Source organism: Choloepus didactylus, chromosome 18 (genome assembly GCF_015220235.1).
Source record: "Choloepus didactylus isolate mChoDid1 chromosome 18, mChoDid1.pri, whole genome shotgun sequence".
NCBI classification, from domain to species: Eukaryota; Metazoa; Chordata; class Mammalia; order Pilosa; family Megalonychidae; genus Choloepus; species Choloepus didactylus.
The window spans coordinates 25,677,750-25,699,965 of record NC_051324.1 but is presented as its reverse complement, the minus strand read 5'-3'; the positions used below and the strand labels follow the sequence as shown (position 1 = coordinate 25,699,965).

Below are 22,216 nucleotides of genomic sequence, written 5' to 3'. Positions count from 1 at the left end.
CAGCTCCAAACCTAGCTGGGTGTGGGAGGTGGGGGAGAAGGAAGACTCTGGGGTTGCTCTCAGGCCAGCCTAGCCAACAGGACGGACGGGGTTTCCATCAACAGAGTGGGGTGGGGGGCACGCTGATACGTGTGGTGTCCGTGGACTCCCCCGGAAGAGCTGGCCTGCGGCAGGGAGATGCGCAGGATGAGAGCTGGGGAGGAAGGTCAGGGCGGCAGACAGGGCCCCTGATGTCGGCTGAGGCTTCAGGACCTGGAGGAAGCAGACAGGCCCAGTAGATCAGGAAACCTCTGATACCGATGTGCTGTTTGTTGTCACTTCCGCCACCCCAGGCACAGGTGCTTTCTGAGCACAGGGGCTTTGGCTGCCTTATTCCCTGGGGCAGCTCCTGAACCTGGTCTGGTGCTTTGCACACTGTAGGTTCACCAAATGTCTGTTAAATGACTGAATGAAAGAAGCACGAGGCAGCCAAGGACAACCCTGGGGAAATACTACCATCCTCGGCAGGGCGGGCAGAAGGTGCGAGGGCAATGAGGCTGTGGATGAGCTAAGGGCAGGGCTGGGGGCCAGGTGGCTGAGGAATGACCCGGAGGGGAGGGTGGGGTCAAAAAAAAGTAGCAGCAGCGACTCAGCTGTGCTTTCCAGGAGTCTGGTGGGGAAGGCAAGCGGAGAGCTAGAGCAGGCGGTGCTGGGGAGGTATGCTGAGCGAGGGCTTTAGGCTGAAGGAGACCTGAGCATTTGGGTTCTTAAGATGGAGCCAATGGAAGGGGAGGACATAAGAGGAGGAAGGGGTTGCCACTGAGCCAGGACCTGGGGGGAAGCAGGAGGGAGCCCAGAGCAAGATCAGGGGCCCAAATGGACACTAGACCAACAAACCTGAGTTGTTGGGCCGAAGGGAACAGAGTGAGGGGTAGGGAAGGCTTGGGGTGATTGGAGAAGGCCGGTCCAGTGTCCACCGAGAGACCAACTCGAAACAGGCCCCCTGGAGAGAGTAAGGAGAACTGCCCACATCCCCCAGTGCTGCCCCCACATGTCCCGGGTTAGAGCACTTGCCTCTCTGACATTCCAGGATTATTTCAACTCTTAAATGGATCATTCTATGTGAAAACATCTTCTCCCTTCTTGCCCCCTTCAGCACCTGGGACACTAAATATCCTTGCATTCGGTAAATACCTGTCGACAGAACTGTTTTTCTTTTCATTTGAAAATACATCAGGCTAGACCGATACCTCAGGCTTCCCCACGTTCCAGGACTAACGCACTAAAGATCAATTGGAGACCTGGCCTTGTGCAGGTACAGAGCTTCCAGGAGAGCGACAACAGGACTGGGCCAGATGGAGTCAGGTCTGGCCCTCGGGTGTTTCATTTAAGCTGCTACAGTTGGCAGCTTGTGTCCAGGGAATGGACTGGGCACATATGTGGAGGCATTCAGAATTTATTCTACTGGCAGTAGGGAGCCACTGAAGGTTTCAGGGGGAGGGAGAGATAATCAGAGCTGCATTTGAGCAAGATGAACAAGGCAGAGGAGCAGAGAACGAGCTAGAAGGCAAGCAAGCCTGGCACAGAAGCCCTGCAATGGCACAGCAGCCCCCACCTCAATCGAGACACCCATATGTGCAGGTCTCACTGGGGAGGGGCCCAAACTGCACATCCTTCTGCACCTGAAAACTCAGCAGGGCAGATGTGGTTCCCAGCTGAGGGGTCTCTGGAGGGCCTGGGTGCTTGTCCTAGCAGGTCACAGTCCATTAGCCTCAGTTTCTCCATCTCCCATCCTGTGAGGCCCATCTTCCCCTGTCCCTCCTACAGAAGGTGGGACGATGGCGATGAGGAAAGAGTTGGGAAGCAAGAGGACTAAAAAACCCCAAAAAAGCCTTTGACACCTGTCCGGCGCCTTCTCACTCGGTCCCGCGCGTCCTGTCCTCGGCCGGCAAGGAGAACAGAGGGAAAGAGGGAGAGACACAGACAAACTGACACTTAAGGCACACAATAGCAGTGAATGCAAGCCTTTTACTGGAGCCAGGAAGAAAACTTTCTCTGTTACATATTCCACACGAGGCCCTATACCCCGCGGGAGAACAACCTCTATGCGGCCGTCAGGCACGGCTCCCTGTGGGCTGTCTCCCCGAGGCTAGCCCGGGTAATTTCTTATATACAACAGTTACAACCAATGTGCTGGCACTACGTAAGCGTGTACAATAGGCTAGCAGCAACCGCTGCCTCATGCGTCATATGCGGAAGCAGGATACGGGCGCCATCTTGGCTCAAACGATGGGCGGGGGCTACTCTAGAGCAGGTCGCGGCGTGTCCACTAGGCCTTAACCCGGAAAGCGGCTCCCCACATCTCCCCCTTTTTTATATATTTCAACCCAGTGTCTCCATTGATGAGTGTACTCCCGTGGGCCTGAGTGACCCACTACATGTTTTGGTGCTTTGGGGAGTCTGGACTAGGCCCCTGCCATTTTACGGCGGAACCTCTGGCACCGACCAGAATGCTTACCTCATATAGAGACCGGAGAGCCCGTGAGCTGGAAACAACGTGACTCTCCCTACAGTACTTCGCCTCGTAACTGGGGAAAGACGGTTGGGGCAGGAGAGTGGCAACCAGCGTCAAAGGCGTCACTAGGCGTCTCTGTGCAATGGCCAGAGTCCAGTCTGGCCACAACTGGGACTCCGCCTAAGAGACTCGCCTGAGACAAAAATTAAGACTGCTGGAGTTATATGTTATATCCGGGATACGGCCATGGACTTTGCCGCGAACCTGGCCCCAGAGCGCCCCACCCCGAGTGGCCAGGACGGGGATCGATCAGTATAGAAGCTACTGTCAGGAGTACTACAGGTTGAAGACATAGCCATCATAGTGGTAACGCGCAGTTGCTGCTGTGCTTGAAACAAGCGTTCTAACAGGCATTTGACGATTACTAAACCCACCAACAACCCTATAGCGAGGAGAACCCAAGTGGTCAGATTGGGCCATGAAAACCAGGAGGTAACTCGGTTCCACAGGTCAGTTACCAAACTGGCAAGGTTGAACTTAACGGGGGTCAACTTAACGGTCCCAATCTTGTCCAGGCTGACGTCCACCTGCTGGGTAAGATTGGTAAAAGTTGGCAGATAAGTATTTTTAAGCCAGTCAGAGACTTTGTGGGTGTTAGCAGTTACATTGGCCCTGACCGGAGTGACGCAAAGTCTGAAAAGGATCCATCGGGTGTCACACAGTTGCTCGACTGTTTTCCAGAGCCCATCTATCTCCTGTCCAAGTTCCTGTATTTCATTTTGCATTTTCTGGATCGCCTGCGAATTCAACTCTAACATTAGATTGTGGGCGTGCAACGCGTCCCGGGTGGCATTGGCTAAAGTGTTGACTGTTTCCATCGTCAGGGCGATCTGCTCCGTTGTCCAGGCTTGAAGCACCGCATTCCCCACTGCTGGGACGAACACTGAAGCGACGATGCCGCCGAGGTTCCACAGCCAGCTTTTGACACTTCTTGGTTTCCTATTAAGGGAGGGATTAAAAGGTCCAGAAAACGGAAAGTTTTCCGTTGACACAACCTGGGTAATAGGGCCTACCCAATCAGTGGTGTTGACCGGGACCCAAACATAGCTGGGACGGTAGGTTAGGATGGCGTAGGGAGGGAATCCGTTCCAGCATTCAGACAGGGTACAGGGGACGCTGGAACAGTTAAAGGTAGGCTCTGTAGAGAGTAGAAAGGCGAAGGGAGGGAGCACACAAACCTGCCTGTGCAAAGGGAAGGAACAATTCTTATCAGCATATGTTCCCTCTGCACCCGAAAAAGAACAATTGGCAGTGGTAGAGTCACCCGTCGCGTCGGTTGACGTGTTGGTAAGGGTACCATTCAATAGCATGAAATAGCGCAGGTCCAGACATGCCCCCAGGGGGTTGCAGGCCAAATGCTGAGCGAAGGTTTGGATACGGGAGGCTATGGGGTCGATTAGCGGTTCTCGACATTGGTTTACGGTACCCCACGCCGATGCCTCAGTATAGTTTCGGATCTTGCTTATTGCTGTGAAATTACGTATGTGAGGGCGCACGGACCAGAGCCACCAGTCCTCACTTAGGAGGAACGGGTGCCTCACGGGCATACAGCTGTGCCAAGAGAAGTCCCCCAGAGTGGTTTTCCTGTGCAGATCATGCGCGCAAGGGGGGGAAGGAGGCTGCGGGGCATCAGGATCTCGAGAGCAGTTAAGGACTGTTGGTCTAAACCCAGAAAACTTGAGGCATCTTTTCGTCTCATTTTTGTTAAGCAACCCCTCACAATCCTGTTGATAGCCAGCCGAGGTATTAAGAAATTCTAGCAAGACTCCAAAAGTCACCTGAGTGCAATGGGTATCACAGGCAGTACTTGTGCTGTTTGCGCAGGAACAATTAGCTATAGAGCGATTAGCAAATGAAAGGATCAGCGTATCATCGGTTAGAGGAAAGGTCTCGTTGAAGGTTATGGAGGAAACATTGGCAGGCAAAGGTAGATGATGGAGGCTAAGAGTTAAATTAGGAGTGAAGAACTGAGGAGAGGCGGGGGACCCCGCAGAAAAGGGAGCTAGCGTCGGGGGATGGTGCCAGAGGCCCCAGAGGAACTGATCTTCTCCCTGAACCACTGCAACACTGCTGAGAAAGAGAAAACAAATCAGGAGGGTATTTATAGGGGAATAGGGGTTGGGATCACCGGTCCTCCCCCTGGACGACGGGGAGGCGGTCAGGATCATTCTCATCATCTTGCTGGTCATCTTGCTGGTCGTCACCAGCGTTGAAGGTTGGGTCTCTTGTGTCATGTTGGGGGTTCCCCAATTGGTCAGGCTGCAGCTTCTCAGCGCTCTCGGGCGTTGATACGGTTCTCACCAATCTCTCCGGAACCCACACCGGTTGACGTCCTGGTTCCTTCTCGCGCTGATCAGGCGCGGGAAGTCCGCTGCAATGAAAAAGGAGCGAGGCGAAAAGCTCCCCGTACGGGCCACCACTTGTCCGGCGCCTTCTCACTCGGTCCCGCGCGTCCTGTCCTCGGCCGGCAAGGAGAACAGAGGGAAAGAGGGAGAGACACAGACAAACTGACACTTAAGGCACACAATAGCAGTGAATGCAAGCCTTTTACTGGAGCCAGGAAGAAAACTTTCTCTGTTACATATTCCACACGAGGCCCTATACCCCGCGGGAGAACAACCTCTATGCGGCCGTCAGGCACGGCTCCCTGTGGGCTGTCTCCCCGAGGCTAGCCCGGGTAATTTCTTATATACAACAGTTACAACTAATGTGCTGGCACTACGTAAGCGTGTACAATAGGCTAGCAGCAACCGCTGCCTCATGTGTCATATGCGGAAGCAGGATACGGGCGCCATCTTGGCTCAAACGATGGGCGGGGGCTACTCTAGAGCAGGTCGCGGCGTGTCCACTAGGCCTTAACCCGGAAAGCGGCTCCCCACAGACACCGGCCTGACTCTTTCTTGCTTTTGAGGCCCAGGCTAAAGGGAACCTCGAGGAGAGGAGCTGGCTGCCCCCTTCTCCCCTTCAGCAGGAGAGCTGCCCCTGGTGCCCCCTACTCCAACCCCACCAGCTGGAGAACAGGACATGCTACATTCAACCCGCCTTGAGGTCAGCGAGCAGCAGTCAGCCACAGGGGGCAGGCTGCCGCAGGAGAAAAGGGGAGACTTGACAGCGAAGAGGACTTGCAGGCCCCCTGGACGCAGCAGCTTGCAGGACACAGCTGGTGAGGTGCGGCCCCGCCACCGACTGCAAATGCTATTATCTGTTATTTATCACAACAGAGCACAAGAGGCTGCACAAAATTACCGCTCCTGGAAACAGCCGCTAAACAGATTTGCCGACCACGCTTCCTGCCACCAGCGCTCTCTCTAAGCTATGTTGATGGGACCGGGGGAAATGGCCACTGGGCTCAGCCCAGGCAGCACGGGGGCCTGGGGGCTGCCGGGCAGGTGTTCTCAGGAAGAGGCCACTGCAGGACAGCCTGGTCGTGCCCGAGGAGCCCTGATCAGGGTCCCCATACCCCCATGCAACCCTGCAGGAGGTGGGGTTTCACCCGCTCAAGGACGGAGCTGGCCGCCCGGTGGCCCTGGTCCAGGGATGGGGAAACACAATCCCCTGCAAACTTCCATGTGTGTCCAGCCTCTGTCCTGGTTCAGCCATCCCAGGGGTGAGACAAACTGGGACAAGGGCCTATACAGTGGGGGGTGGGGATGGGGGGTGGGCAGGGGCACTGCTTCAGGGATCCCCTGGACTTGGGGGCTCCCCTAACCCTGGTCCTGGGTGCCACAACCCACTGTGGATGGTGCTGCCCTGGGGGACCATCCCTCCCCCAGCTTCAGCAGCCTTGGCACCCCATTTGCAAGCTGGCACCAGACGTCACCTTCCTTTGGTGGCCTCCTCACCGCCTCTACTTCCCCCAGGGAATGTGGGCTAAGTTCTGAGCAGGGTGGTGGGAGCAACTGCAAGGCCCAACTGTGCCCCTCAGGGCTTTGGTTTCTCAGTCTGGAAATGGGTATAATCATTGCTCTGCACGCCCTCCTCCTGAGGGCTGGGAGGGCTGCGGGGCAGAGGTTGAGGGGCTCTTGGAAGTACGTGCCAACCCCCTCCTCAGCTTCCTTCTTCTCAGAAGACGCGAGCTGGTGATGCACAGCCCGAGCCAAAGCAAACTGGGAAGCAAACCTGCTGTGGCTTCAAAGCAACAAAAGGAGCCGCATACCCAAGGCGCTGGGAAATGAGCCCCACTCCAGCAAAGGCTGGGCAGAGCCTGAGGGTCACAGGAGGAAACTGCTAGAAGGGCCCAAGAGACCCCTGATCCAACCCTGACCTTAGACAGGAAAGATGAGAGGCCTGGGGAGAGGACACGATTTTTATCTGAGGTCAGAGCACAGTAGGACTCTCAGCCACTCACTGCAGGTGCGGGTGTGGCAGGGCAGGCACAGCCGAGATACACGAATTTTACCTATGGACTCAGGCCGCACTGCCATCCACCCAGCCCACTGGCTATGCTCGTCCCCTGATTTACGTGCAGACCAGGAGCCTTCTAGAAAATGACCTTGAACCACGTCCTCGATTGGACTTCAGACATGGGGGGAGTTTTGAGCAGAAGGTAGCAGAAGCCAAACTGCAAATACAGCTGCCCCTGGAGGGATATAGACTGAGGGAAGGGGCCAGGCTCAGGGGGAACAGGAGGGAGGTGTCAGGAGTCAGGGGGCAACTGCATCTGGGTCCAGTGCTCCCCAGCTTTTACTTGTACCTGCCCCTCCTGCCCTCCTGCCTGGAGAAGGAGGGCAAAAGCCTCCCCAGCTTTTATTTGCACCTGTTCCTGATCCCACCAAAGACATAACACAGAGGAAGGCGAAGTGGGAACAACTCCCTTATATCATACAGCTCCTAAAAATGGAATTAGCTTCAAATCTATAGACCCAAGGGGATATCTTTGATATATTAATAAACGAAAAAAAAAGTGAGGAGAGGAAATTACAGAATAAGGAATATATTATGGTTCCATTAAAAAATATATAAATGCATGTGCACTTGAGTACATTTGTATGAGTGTGGTGAGAGAAAGGTGTGGAAGGACAAACCCCAGGCTACTAAGGGGGTGGTGGTGGTGAATATTTTATACACATCTGTATTGCTTGACTTTTTACAATTACTGAGCATGTGATATGAGCCAGGCGCCGTTTCTAACTGCTTGTTGTATATTTCACTCATTTCAATCCTCAGCCCACCTATGGGATAGGCACTATTAGAATTTCCAACTTCCAGGTGAGACAACTGAGGCAGAGGGGGGTCAGGTAAGTTGCCCAAGTCAGGAGAACCCAGGCAGCCTGGATCCAGTGCTCTTAACCTCTATGCAATACTGTGAATTACTTTTTAAAATTCCAGGAAAAGAAAACCAGTAAGAAGACAAGGGGGTGTGCTCTCACTAAACTAACCCGTCACGGTGCCGCCAGAGACACAGCACGGAGGGGAGGGAAGCCCCTGCTCGCCTCTCCTCCCAGCAGCCGGTGGGCACTAACGGGCTGGGCAAGGGTCAGCAAGCGTTTTCTGCAAGGGGCCCGACGTGGAACAGTTTAGGCTTTGTGGGCCCAACGGTCTCCACCCAGCTGCTCAATCCTGCTATGGCAGCACCAAAGCCGCCGAGCCGTCGATGGAGACACATGGCTGTGCTCCAAGAAAACCCCACAGACACTAGAAGTTGAATTTCATATAATTTTTACATCACAAGATATGATTCATCTTTTGATTTTTTTCCCCAGCCATTTAAAAATATAAAAACCATTCCTAGCTCACAGGCCATATAGAAATGGCTGTGGACCAAATTTGGCCCGTGGGTCGTGGTTTGTCAACCCTTGATCTAATGCAATCCAGTCTTGGGTCCCTCCTGTAGGAGAGGAAAGAGGCACTGGCAGGGTCACCGGGAGGCTTGGCAGTGGCTCCAGGGCACCTGCTTCACCAGAGCCAGGAGCTGACAGGAGTTACCAACTCTGTAAACACGAAGCTGTGAGTGCAGGCACCGGCAAAGTTGGTCTCAGGGTAAAAGCACAAGTCTGGGGCCAGATCAAGAGGAGCACGGAAGTCTGAGCTCTTGATGGTTGAATGTGGGGGACCCCAGCCCTCTGGAGGCCCTGCGCTGCCCCCCCTTACCCCAGGCGCCTTCGCCGGCATTCACAGGGAAGGACTGGATGGATGGCTCCTTCTCAGTTCTGACTCCCCTCACACCTGCGTGTTCTGACCGCACACGGCAGGTGACCACAGACTGTCCGGGTCCACTATTGTGAACCACGAAACCAGGAAGGGGCCTCAGGCCACAGACACGTCCCACAACTCCTGAGTGGTCACTTGGGCAGGTCTGAGGGGAGAAGACAGCAGCCCCTGTCCTGCTCACCCCACCACACCCCACCTGATAGTGTCCTCTCCACTCCCTGGACCCCTGATCTCTCCCATGTCACCTCTGTCCCTTCATCCACCTGTGGGCTGTTCATCTCCCTCCCTGACCCCTCTTCCTACAGGCCGGGATCCAGTGCACACACTACACCACCCTCACGGCTACCCTGGGACCCACCTGCACCCATGAGCCCCAGCCCCCCACACTCCCCCCACCCTGCCCTCCATGCAGGCACCATGTGCAAGCGGGCACAGAGCATGGCAGGCTCTGCCTCTGACCCTCTGCGTCACCTGGCAAGGACTCGGACCTGACCCCTCCATGCCTTGTTTGCTCACCGGCACGGTGCTGACCATGACCTCCCCACTGGCCGTGAGAATGAAGAGGGAAGGTGCCAGGGACGGGGTGACCTCGCAGCACCTGGCAGCTTCAGTTCTTTCTAACTCTTAACCGTCTGGGAGCCTCCATCTCCATTGCTGCTGCCTCGACTCACACCCTGGTTACAGAGTTCAGGAGCCAACAGGCTCTCCCCAACCCACTCCACGGCCTCTCTAAGATCTGCCTCGACTTCCCCTCCCCTAGACCCGTGGGTTGTCCTTGTCCTGCTAGTGTCCTTGACGGCCCTGCCCGTGGATGGAACTCAGACTCCCCAGCCTGGCACAGAGCCCCTCACGGCCCTCACTTCATTCTCCCATGGCCTCGGCAGCCCCGCGCCTCTCACCCCCTCTTTTGCTCTCTCCCTCCCTCTTTCTCTCACCTCACCTCCTCCTGCTTTCCCCTATATCCAAACCTCTACCAGGCCAAATGATCCCCGGTCTCCAGACACCCCCACACTCATCGTGGGCCTCAACTGTGCTGTCTGCTGTCATCTGCTCCTCGAGCGCCCTCCCCAACACCCTGTCACCCACCCTCACGCCCAGCTCTGCAGCCGACTGCCCGCCTTGGGAGCTCCCCCACCTCCTACTCCTCCAGCAGTTTGCAGGCTGCACCGCACGCCCCCCAGCAGGCTGTGTGCCCCTCATCAGGCTGCGCGCTGCCAGGGGGCAGGGGCAGAGGCGGTGTCCCTCTCGCTGAGCTGGCAGGGCCTCTGCAGAGCTATGGGGACTAACTGCGCTTGGCTGTCTTCCGGGTCACCTGGGCCCACCTGGGGTCTGTGCAGCTCTTTCCACCCAGGGACGGCTGCCTCTGCCCTAATGACCCCAATGGCATGACAGGGTGAAGGGACTGGACTCCGAACCGCACAGAGTGGCAGGACAGAAGCTACTCTGGGGGAAGAAATGCCGCTCTGCAGGCACCAAGCCCACAAAAAAGGAGTGTGCCCTGATGGAGACGTTCTGCCCCTCAGCCCCCCGCGCCTGGCAGGTGTTTCCAGATGCTGCCTGCGCCTGGTCCAATCCTCCCATCCTGGGGACCGGGGCCAAGTCCACTCCTGCCAAAGAGCCCGGCCCCGAGGGCAGATGCACTAAGTGACTTTTTCTGGGAAATTAGGAAACATCAGTAGCTGAATGAAAAAACTCATCTTCATAACGAGGCACAAACACACGTCTTCTACATCTGAATTAGGTTGAGGAGGAGAAAGGCCATGGCAGGTGTATTAGTTAGGGTTCTCTAGGGAAACAGAATCAATGAGAGGTGTCTCTGATTATCAAATTGTAAAAGTGACTCACGCAACTGTGGGTATGCACGAGTCCAAATTCTGTAGAGCCGTCAACAAACTATCAACTCCAAGGAAGATGTCCGATGAACTCCTCAGGAAACGAACCGGCAACTTCGACGAACTCCTCAGGAAATGCTTCACTGGGCAGCCAAAGAAGTGAAGGTCCTCCATCTCTCTTGCTTATAAGTCTTCAACTGATTAATTGGATTAAATCCAGCCAATTGCATTCTCTCATTGCGGGAGACACGCCCTTTGATGAGTCATCAATCACAGCTGCAGTCAATTGACTGATGATCCAATAAACCAGCCTGTTGGTTTATCAACCAGCCTCAAACATCCTCAAAGCAATTGTTAGGCCAGTGTTTGCTTGACCAGACAGCTGGGTCACCTGGCCAAGTTGACACATGAACCTAACCATCACAGCAGGGCTAATTTGAAGGCCAAGGTTATTGCTCAAGGAGACTGCTGCTTTGGTGGCTCCTCCCGGGGCAGAGACTCCGAGGTTTAAGTTTGGAAAAGGGAGCAGGGGACAGGGAGACAGGAGTAGCTTTCACCTTGGTCCCCATTTGGGAGGTCATGGAAAAAAATTACCACCTCCTATTTTGGGGGACTCAAGTTAATCAAGCAGTAGGTGGGGCAACCCCCACCACGTAGGCTCAGCAACGGCCTCGGCTAAAGAGCTCTGGAGGGGAATTTGTAGGGCCTTCATCCTGTTCCTCAGTTATGCCAAGCTCTTTCCTATCCCTCTTCCAGCCAGGGACACCTTTCTGACTTTCCTCATCATGGTTTCAGCTCAAACATCACCTCCTCATAGAGGCCCATCCTAAGCATCCCCAAAAATACAGCTGCCTTCTCACGTCCCTCCCCACTGGCTACTCATTGCCCCACTTTTATGCCGGCTTACCACCTTCTGAAATTATATTTACTTGTTCACTGTTCATTTCACCTTCCTAGAAGCAAAGATGCTCAGAACCAGACCCCTTCGGTTGAAATCCTGGCTCCACAACTAACTAGGTGAGCAACCCAGGCAGGATATGTAACTGCTCCGTGCCTCAGTTTCCCAATCTGTAAAAGGGAGATCCGTAACAGTGCGGACCCTGTAGGGCTGTCAGGAGGCATGTGAAGGAAAAGCCCTAAGAACAGTGTCTGGCAGGGAACGAGATAAATACTGACTCTCATTATTACTAGCAGCTGTTAGGAGTGTAGAGCTGCCTTCTGCTATCTCCAGGGCCTGACATGCAGGCTGTGCCCAATAAAACTGTGTAGAATGAATGAATGAAAAAAAAATGTGACAGGGACAAGCCCTTCATGACATCCAATTTCATTTGCAAGAATGGACCTGGGGAGCTGAGCTGGCTCCAAAGGAGGTGAGTCTCTGGAGAGGGCTGCTCCGTTCTCCGTCCACACAGGCTGTCGGCCCCTTGGGGTGGGCTCACCGCAGCCTTGGAGGTTTAGGGTGTCCATGGGGAACACCCGGAGAACACTTGGGCCTGCTTCTGAAGGTCTTGGGGAAGTGGTTAGAGTTGTTCCTGGGGGGTGGTGAGGGCTGTCAGCCGGCCCCTGCTGCACTGGACTGAGGGAAGGAGAGAGGGTGGGCTCCCAGCCGGGCCAGCTGGGTGCTCTCCCATGTTCACGTCCACAGGAGACTCACTCCTTTGCCCTAAGGTGCCTTCGCCCGGAAGGGAAAGCACGAGGCTCGGAGGCTTGGTCTGAAAGGAGGAGGGGAGGCCAAAACTCAGTGAACGCCCCGCTGGTCTGGAACCCAGCTCCTCCACGGTACTGGGTTGAACTGTTTCCCCAAAAGATACATTCAAATCCAAACCCTCAGTACCTATGAACGTGACCTTATTTGGAAACAGGGTCTTTGCAGATGAAATCAAGTTAAGATGGGGTCACACTAGATTAGGATGGTCTCGCTTTCCCGAGACCCTAAATCCAACATGACTGGTGTCCCTCTAAGAACAGGGAAATTTGGGCACAGGGACTAAGACACAGAGAGGAGACGGCCGTGTGAAGACAGGCTGAGCCCGGAGTGATGGGTCTTCAAGTCAAGGATGGCCCATGACCACCGGGAGCCACAGAGAGCACGGAACAGATTTGTCCCTAGTGCTCTGGAGGGACCGTGCCCCCCAACACCTCGAGTTTGGACTTTCAGCCTGGTTGACTGAAGCCACTGCTTGCCACCTGTGACTGTGGGGTAGCCCCACCCACCTGCTTCCCTTACAGCTCTGTCCTGAGGACCAAAAAGGAAGGCGTTTGTGAAAGCATTTTACAAACTCTCAAGGACATGACAGTGGAAGACAATGGCCTCCGTGTCCACCGTTTGCAATCCACCGTGGACCCTGAGCTGGTGTGTGGGTGGGTAGGGGGTGAGGGGGAGGGGGAGAGGTGAGGGGTGGGAGGGTGGAGAAGGGAGATGGGGAGACACGAGCAGAGGGCGTCCCCACCACTCGAGTTCCTTCACTCCCACCCGAGCCAGGCCCGGGGCTGGGACCTTACAGTAAGGGCTTCCAATCCTGGGTGAGGCTCCGAATCACCAGGAAGGCTGGTGAAATACAGACTGCTGCCCCCAATCGGTACTTCCATACAGTCAGTCTGCGGTGGGGCCTGAGAATTTACAATTCAAACAAGTTCTGGGGTGGAGCTTCCCACACTTTAATGTGTTTAAAATGCAGATGCTGACCCAGAGGTCTGGGTGGGGACAGAGACTCTGCATTTCCAGCAAACCTCCAGGAGATGTCCCATCCTGGCCCCTCTCTGAATAGCAGGGGACCCTGGGCCTGCTCAGCACCTGAACTCTCTCCAACAGCATCGGGCTCTACAGGCTGGGTGGGACCAGGACTCCCAAAGCTTCCAGGGACATAGGCAAAATACTCTCCGAGTCAGGGGGCTCTTCCTAGGAAGTGGAGTGGAGGGCTGGGTGCGAGGAACAGAGCAGCAGTGGAGCTGGCCCGGGCTCTGCTTCCTCCTCACGGCACAGGGTCCAGGGGGGCAGGCAGGTGAGGGGTGAGGCCAGACCCACAGCCCCCAAACCGGGCTTTCCCTAAGGGCTTTGCGCAACACGCATGGCTGCAACGACCTCTTCCACCCGGACTCAGCAGGCATTCCGGGGATGATCGTTTCAGGAGCAGACTCCGCCACCCATGCGGAGGAACACATTTTGGCTCAGACCAGAAAAAAAATCCAACTGCTTGCCTCGCCCCGTGACAAGCCAGCCTGGGCTCCCAGCCTCCCTGTGGTTGGAGAAGCTGGACTCGCGACTGGACTGAACGCTGGCTGCTCAGATCCCGAGCAATGCGGAGCCCCAGGCCTCTCTCATTAGCCAGCCGGCCGCTCCCCTCCCACCGCGGCCCGGGAGAGAGGCCAATTACAGAGCGGATTCCGCGCGGTCCCGCTGCACGCGCATTAGCTGGTGGCTGCTGAACCTGGTGAGGAACCCGGCGAGGCTGCTGAACCCGTGTGCCCAGGAGCTTGGACCTGGGGCCCTCCCACCCCTGGCCTGGGTCTGGACACCCCCGCATCAGAGATCTCCCCAGCACCCTTCTCCCCCACCTGCCTACGCCCCCATGCTGCCTGGGACACAGGCTGCAGCCTACTGCGGAAGGTAAAGAGATAGACGTTTGAAATAGAATTGTATAGGGAGGATCCCCAGAAACTGGCACACCCCCAGTGAAGGCTCCTGATACCCCCATTAGGGCCCTCCCAGGCCCCCAGGTACCCCCGAAACCCCAACTCCAGCTGTAAGTGATTATGCACAATCGTTTAACACTTGCTTCCCGGAGGGCAGGGAACTGAGAGGCTCCTCAGGCTGTACGCCCAGTAGGTGCACAACGAATACTTGCTGGATGAGCCAATGGACGAATGAATGACGTCCCTCCCCTCCCAGACACTGGGGGCACCGCACCCCCTCCCTGCACCCCCACCCCCACCAAGGGCCAAAGCTCTGCTGGGGGGATCTGAGGCTACCTCTGGGCATCCCGGTTTCCCCAGGGACTCAGATCCTAAATGACTGCTGGCAGAGTGGCCCCCGGGATGTCTGTGTCTGTGGTCATCTGCCAGGGCACGTGGGGCCCCACAGGCCTGCCTACTCCCCACTCGAATGCAGCTTGTCCCCCAAGAATCCTTCCTTCTAACAAGCACCATCTCTTTCCCAGCCATCTCAGCCCATGAGGCAGCTGGGGCACACACCATCCCTCCTCCAGGTCCCCTGTTCCTAAATCAAACCTGAGGCCGTAACCTGTGTTCTTTCTTCTTTAATAAACATCTCCTGCCCTCCAGGCCTGCGTCCTCCAGCTTAGATGTGTGCCCAGCTATGTGCCTCCCAGGCCCCCTCTCTGCCTCTCAACGCCTGCCCAGACAGCAGGGGCAAGCTCCTCCAGGCAGCCCTCCTGACTGCTCCCAGCCATGCCAGCGTCCCCGGGGCTGGCACTCTAGAGAATTCTGACTGCCTATCCTGAGCATCAGGGTCTGAGGGAAGTGACCGTTGTGGCCTTTTGGATTCTCCTAACCCAGAATTAGCACATGACAGACTGAATAGACAATGGATACTAAGTTTACATGAGTAACTCGAATAGAAATCGAGATGTTCCCCTGCAGGCTTTTGTATGTGCAATGCTGGAGAGGTACAAAGGCTTTTACACAAATTATGGAAAATACGGTACTAGCTGTGGGAACTCTGATTTTAAGTTCAAGAAAATATGAATTCTAATAAAGAGAACGTGGGTGTCACTAAGTCTCTTCTGAGATAAACGGGATCAGTTCCATCTTTTGGAACACGAGTGCACAGTCAAAACAGCTAGGACCAGGAAGCGGATTATTAGGGATAATAGTAATAATAACAGGTAGCATCTACTCAGAGTTTGCCATCACACCCACCCCACGATGACAAGCTTTATTACCGCATTTTACACACGAACAAACTGAGGCCTGGAAAGGCTAAGTGACTTGTACAAGGCCACTCCACTGTGGCTGAGCTGAGACCCCACCCCGATTCACAGCCACCTCTCGACCCCGCCTGCCAGGAGGAGAGACGAGCCAGCCCCCCTGGGTCCCTGCAGGAGCTGCTGTACTCGGGGAAAAGCAATCCCAGGCCTGGGGGAAGGTGATGGCCCCCCGGAAGAGCAGGCTGAGCCCCCATTAGATGCAGGCAGGAGCCCCAGGCCCTGCGTGGTGTTCCCGTGGGAAAAACACTCACTGGAATCCAGGAGGACCCGCCACCCCCCTCACTGGGGAGGGCTGACAGTGACTCTTGTCCTGGCCCATGTGTGGTCCAGGACCCTCTTTCCTCTCCTCGTCCGTCCCCCGAATTCCTCCCCATCTGCTTAGAACACACTGCAGAGACCGACACTCTCTCGCAGCGCACAGTCCCCAACCCTGTGTTGCCTTGTCTCCACCCTCATCGTCTCCCAGTGACAGCCACCACCACCACACTCGGCTGCCTGCCTTTACTCCACGTCCTCCTGCAATCCACTCACCACACAGCAGCTGGAGTCGTCTCTTAAAAACACAGATCAGATCCCATCACACCCCTGCTTAAAATGCTCCCCTGGCCTCCCAACAAACTTAGAATAAAACCCCACTCCTGACCTTGACTTACAAAGCCTATACTTCCTTGAACTTGGCCCACTGGTTTCTGCCTCAGGGCCTTCGTGCTTGCTGTTCCCTCTGCCTGGAACACTTTTCCACCCCAGACTTCCCAGGGCTGGTCCTGCTTGTGTTCATGTCTCAGCTCAGAGAGGCCCTGGCCAAGCACCTGGGCACGCTCTAGCGCACGGCTGTGCTTTACATCACCACAGAGCCCTTGGTCTGCCTGGTGTTTAGTGTTTACCCATTTGTTTGTTGTCTCTCCTCTCCCACCCTTGGAAAATAATCTCCATGACAGCAAGGACTTTGTCTTGTTTGCTGTATCACCAGCACCTAGAACAGGGCCTGCACGAGGTGGGCCCTCTAATATTTGCAGAATGAATGAATGAATGAATACCACAATCTTTTCAAAGACAGATTAAGAAAATCCCCCAAATGCTGCAGTCTCACCTAATACCCCCTCCTCCTACCTTCACCCAGAAATAAATCCCCTCAGAGGCTCGAAGGGCTCCCCCACTTTACAGCCCAAGCCAAGACCAAGTCCTCAACCTGCTGCAAAAGAAGATTGATCTCAAAGGAAACATCCTCCAGACCAGCATGGAGCCTCAGGGTACCCTGGGGTGGGGGTTCGTGCCAGGCCTGGAGAGCGTCTCCCCCATCTGAGGTCCTCCCCTGGGACGGCCACGGGTGCCCAGGAAACGGCTCTCCGAGGAGCAGCTGTCGTTAACCCTTCAGCAGCCGGGGACAGCAGCCTCCTCTGCAGCAGAGGCCCTGGACTTTCCCAGTGGAAGGAGATGGGGCTCGCCCCTCTCCAAAGCCCCACAGACCTGGAATATTTACAGCAATTAAGAGGTTGAGGAACAGAAGGAGGAAATAGGCTGCTGGACCCCATTTCCCCAGACAGAAGTCACAAAATGCAACCCCACCTGCCTGAGTGCTGCCCATCACCCCGTGGGGCTCTAGTCTGCTGTGGGGTGGGGGTGGGGGACTGAAGGAGCTGGCACACAAGTGCCCACCCCACCCTGACTCTCAGACCTCCACTGTAACTCCACTGTTCTTGAGACCGTCACCAGTTAATCCACCTCTCAGCCCAGCTCACCACAGGATGGAGCCCGAAAAAACCTGGCCTTAGCTTAAGTCCTGACTTTCACACCTATTAATTGGGTATATTAGCCTCTCTACACCTCAGTTTCCTTATTCCATTGTGAATTCCTTATTCCAGTGAATGCCAGTGAAAATGCCCTTGTCGAGGTTACTAATGGCCTCCAAGTTGACAAGTCTGGGTTCAGGTCTTTGACTTCTCTGTATCCTAGAGACCTTTCAGCCGCTAGCTCCCATCCACCACTGGTCACTCTCTAGCCCCATTATTGCTTCCCAGAATGCACACTTCCTTAAATCACCTTATTTATTTATCACTTTTTGTTTTCTGGTTCCCCCACCCAATGTAATCTCAAGAGAGCAGGTTCCTCTTCTGTCTCGTTCACTACAATACCTTCAGGCTTAAACAGTGACTGGCACACGGAAGTTACTTGAGGATGAGTTCCAGCAAAACAAGAGTGAAAAACAAAAAACGAGGAAAACACGATATCTTCGAAACTGTGTGTTTAACAAAGGAGGTCAGTAAAGGGAAGTCTCCCAATAGCGGCACAGCAACTAGTCTAGGCCAGAGCAGGAATAAGAGTCTAGAAGGCTTTCTGCCACAAAAAAAGAAAGAAAGAAAGAAGTAGCCTCCATAGACTAAAAAGTATAATTGAGATGCTGAAGATTCTTGAGGAAGGCATAATATTCTTTGGTCAGTAGGGAAAACAAAGGCAATTAGAAACTCCAGGAAAAACTAAAAACTACTTTTAAAAAAAGTTTTGGACCCAAGATGAAACAAATTAATATGGGGCACAATTTAAAGCAATCAATATAGTATAGGAAAAAGAGAAAATCCATTTGACCTTGCTGCAAAGATCACTGTCCTTTGAGTGGACAGGGATCAAGAGAGTAGACTTCTAGAAAAGGAAGTACAAAACTAGCGTACCACTTGGCCCTCAGTATTTACCTAGAGATAACAGTTAACATTGAGTAATTATGGGCCAGGCAAGGTTTTAAGAGGCTTGCATCTAATAATATTTCATCTTCTCTGCTCTCTGGGGAAGCTATTATCATCATCCCTATTTTACAAATGAGGACCACAAGGTTTGGGTTCTCTGAGGTCATACGGCTTGTGGAAGAGCTGGGTTCACACCCAGAACCATGAGACCCAGAGGGCCGCTCCCCAAGGCTGGTCTAGAAGCTGGGCCACCTGACCGTCATGCCTTAGTCCTTCTTGCCAAGAAGCAGAGGATACCACGTGAACACACACACTCCAGGGAGTCAGGGTGCAAAGCCACAGCGCGGCAGAGCAGGTCCAGGCCTGGGTGGCCAGACTGGCAGGGCCAGAGCAGGGTCTTACCTTCCTGCAGTCTTTGCAGAACACTGATGAGCTGCCCAGGAAGCCCAGCACCTCCCCACAGAGCAGACACTGGGAGAGGCCGTTCCCCATCACGTTGCGCCTCATGGTCTCCAGCCGCTCCACCAGTCGCCTACGGCAGAACACGGAGTCAGAGGGAACGTGCTTCCAACCCGACCGCCGCCCCCGTGCTACACCAGGTCCCACGCGCTGTTCCCTCCCCTGAGACACTGGTCCCTGCCCCACCCTTTCACCTGGCTAACACCTAATCACTCGTCCACTATTAATTGAGCACCTACTATGTGGCAGACACTGTTCCAGGAGCTGGGAGTATTGTAGCAAACAAGCCTGAGACAGATGTGGTCCCTGTTTTCATGGAATATATGTTCAGAAAAGAGAGAAAATCCATAAACAAAAAAAAAACAAGCAAAACGGTTTCAGATAGGAAGAAGCACTATGACATCAAAATAAGTAGGGATGCTGGGAGAGAAGACCGAGGGAGGGTGGGGCACATCAGAGGGAAACCAGGGAAGGCCTCGCTGAGAACATCTGAACCGGGGTCTGAAGGATGTGGAGAGGTGGGGGGAGGGGAGCCTTCCTGGCAGAGGGAACAGCACATGCAAAGGCTCAGAGGCGAGGAAGGGGGAGACAGGTCAGAACAACGAGGCGGCCAGTGTGGCTGCTGCTCGTGAGCAAGAGGGAAACTGGTGTAAGATGAGGCTAGAGGGGTGAGTAGGGGCCAGATTACAAGGGTTTTGAAGTCACAGAATGGAGTTTGGATTTTTTTTTTCCTATAAGCAACTCAAAGCCATTGTAGAGTTTTCAGCAGGAGAGCAATTTGATCCAAATCACATTTCCAAAAGCTTGCTCTGACTGCTGAGGAAGCTGGGATTAGAGCAGGGAGAACACAAGTGGGGAAGTGGGAGGAGGGGGCAGGGAAGAAGGACGGAGGCCGGGATGGGCTGTAATTCGGAGGCAGCGATAGATTTGGGGGGCTGGGGGAGAAAGGGACCAGAGATGACTTAGAGGGGTCTTTTGTTTGAGCAACTGGGTGGTTAGAGAAGCTGGAGAAGGCAAACAAACAAACAAAACCAAAAAACAAAACAACTCCTTTAGATGATGAGTCTCCAGGGCCTTTCTTGAACCCCTGCTAAGTCTGGAGTGATGCCTCTCCTCGGGGTCCTCATCACACTGTGACCCCGTTACAGCACAACCTCCGTGAAACTGGCGGCCACTTCTGTTTCGATGGCCGGGGTATCCCCGGTGCCCTGGGGACACTCAGTGAAAAATTCTTGAATGAATGAAGGACCAAGTGTGATTACTTTCCCTCTTCTAATCTTTGCAATCCTCCAGTGAGGAGAACACTACTTGCCCTTTTAAAGACCAGAAGCTGAGGCTCAGAGGCTGCAAACACTTGCCGGGGCTCACAGACTCTAATGGGGTGGGACCCACACCCGGTCTGCCTGGTCCGGCCCACAATGTCCCCGCGATGATCCGGAGCTGCTGGGGGGCAGGCGGACCGGGCAGTGTGACCCCCCACTCCTGGCACGCACCCCAGCAAACACCCCAGCAAGCACCCCTGGCTTCCACCCTGCAGGGCTCCAGGGGCAAACCCAGCTTCGGCTGGGGCCTGACCTACTTGTTCTTAGGGATGCTCTGTCAGGAAAACCCTTGGTTTCCATGTTTCCTAAGTGACAGAAAAATGCAAACTGTTCCTCCTCCATCTGCAATGATGGGCACTGCCAAGCCCGGTGCTCACAGCCGGGGCCTGAAAACAGGGTTCACTGAAGCTGCACTGGGGTGCCCTGAATGAAACCCCACCCCCAGCAAGGCCTCCTGGGGGAGCCCGTGGCTGTCAGTCATTGCGGTGACTCAAGAGGGCCTTGCAGGGGCCTGGGCATTGGTCTGTGAGATGGCGGGCAGCAGTCCCATTAGGTGAAAGGAAAAAAAAATAGAAAATACATCTAGTATGTATGATATAAACCCTTTTTGTGATAAAATGACAGTAATATGTCAATATTACTGAGGCACCTACAGCAGTTATCTTTGCAAGGGGCCGCCTTTGCTTGCTAAAACTGTGCATTTCTACAAGATCTGATTTTTTTAAATGACTGTATATATTTACAAATAGAAAAACCAACAAGGGGACCAGAATCAAATCAATATGTGTTTCCTGACTTGGGCTTTTCTGTGTTTTTCTAGGAAGTATGAATTACTTTTGTAATTCAACAAAAAGAAAGACGTGCACAACAGCAGTGTTTGAAGACTGAGCAGTCATCAGGTCTGGACCCCAGAGGCCAGGAGAGCAGCTCAGAACTGGACGGAGAGTGGCTCCCATCAGAGACATCCCCTCTTGGCTGGGATGGTTCATGGTTAAGCAGTGACTGAAATTCCTCCCCTTGGCTGAACCACGGCTGCCACGAGCAGCCCCAAAGTTCACTCATCCTGCTGGCAGCCAGGGGGCTGCACACATCGGTCATCATCCCATCTTACCCAGGGGCAGACTGAGGCTTCCACGGATGGCTGCAGGCCTGGGCTCCGGGGGTGCTGGGCAGAGATGCTGGGGAGGGGTCAGAGGCTGTGACCTTCAGACTCACTCCCCCTGGGGACCAGCCGGCTCTCGGACCCAGGCCACCAGGCTCCCGGTCTGCTGGTCTCACACCAAAAGCCCTCGTGTCCCTGTCCCCAGCTGGCTCCGGTCTGGGCTCGGGCCTTACCCGATTCTCTGCTGCTCCATGACGTCGAGCCTCTCGGCCCTCTGGATGACCTGGAGGATGGCCTCCAGCTCCGCCGGGGTGAGGCTCTGGCTCCGCCGCTGCTTCTCCGTCTGGTAGGTGTGCACGGACCAGCCCGTCTGCAGCCTCGGGGGAGGACAGACAGCGTGGCGGCATCCCCAGGGCTTACTCCACATGCCTGCCACATCGACAGGGCCCCGGAAACTGGTCTGGGAACACCCCATGGAGTCAGTTCGACAGCCCAGGGGCTGGGTGTCAGGGCAAGGGGTGAAGGGAACAGGGACACAGGGCCGGCACCTGGCCCTAATCCCTGCTCCGCCACCCACCCTGGGCCCTGGCATGGACAGTGGCATGAGCTCAGCCCTTAGGAAGCAGGCACAGGGCCCCGTCTGGGTGGAGAAGGCCAGGGCCACGGCCCGCAAGGGTCCAACGGTGGAGAATGGAAGATTATCAGGAGAAGAATGAAAATTTCAATTTTGTCATATGAGAATGTGAAATGGGGTTTACTACGAGACAGGTTAAAAAAAAAAAAAAAAAACCACAAAAACCTTGAGGATAAGAGGAGGCTCACAGAACACTGAAAACTAGAGGGTCTGAGGGCAGGAGGGGAAATAATGTGCTCCATCTGCGGGTGCATCCTTCTAGACTCTTAATTTCTCCAATTAAGAAAAAATGCACTGCCCGACACAAACCATTTTTCAAATGATCCTCCCAGGCCAGGGAAGGCAAAGAGTGGGGGAGACGGGCAGGAGTGGAGGCTCCGGGCCTGACCCAGGCCGCAGCACCTGGCCAGGGAGTCCCCGTCCACTGCTGACCGCCTGCCTAGGAGGCCTCCAGGCTCCCCAGCATCTTCCGTGCCTCCTTTCCGCCCCCTCCCTCAGTCCCCCACCAGGTTCCTGACAATTGATGCCCTCTCGGCTGA

At 54.8% G+C, this 22,216-nt stretch overlaps 1 protein-coding gene across 1 annotated transcript in view; it reads right to left on the bottom strand.

The window, feature by feature from the left end:
* Positions 1–22,216, bottom strand: part of RPH3AL (rabphilin 3A like (without C2 domains)) — a 192,960-nt gene that overhangs the window by 163,604 nt on the left and 7,140 nt on the right. Inside the window, exons 3-4 of the mRNA XM_037810480.1 lie at positions 21,277–21,420; positions 18,563–18,692 (exon numbers count right to left, since the gene is read on the bottom strand). Of these exons, the coding sequence (XP_037666408.1) occupies positions 18,563–18,692; positions 21,277–21,420 (274 nt within the window). The remainder of the gene's footprint in view (positions 1–18,562; positions 18,693–21,276; positions 21,421–22,216) is intronic.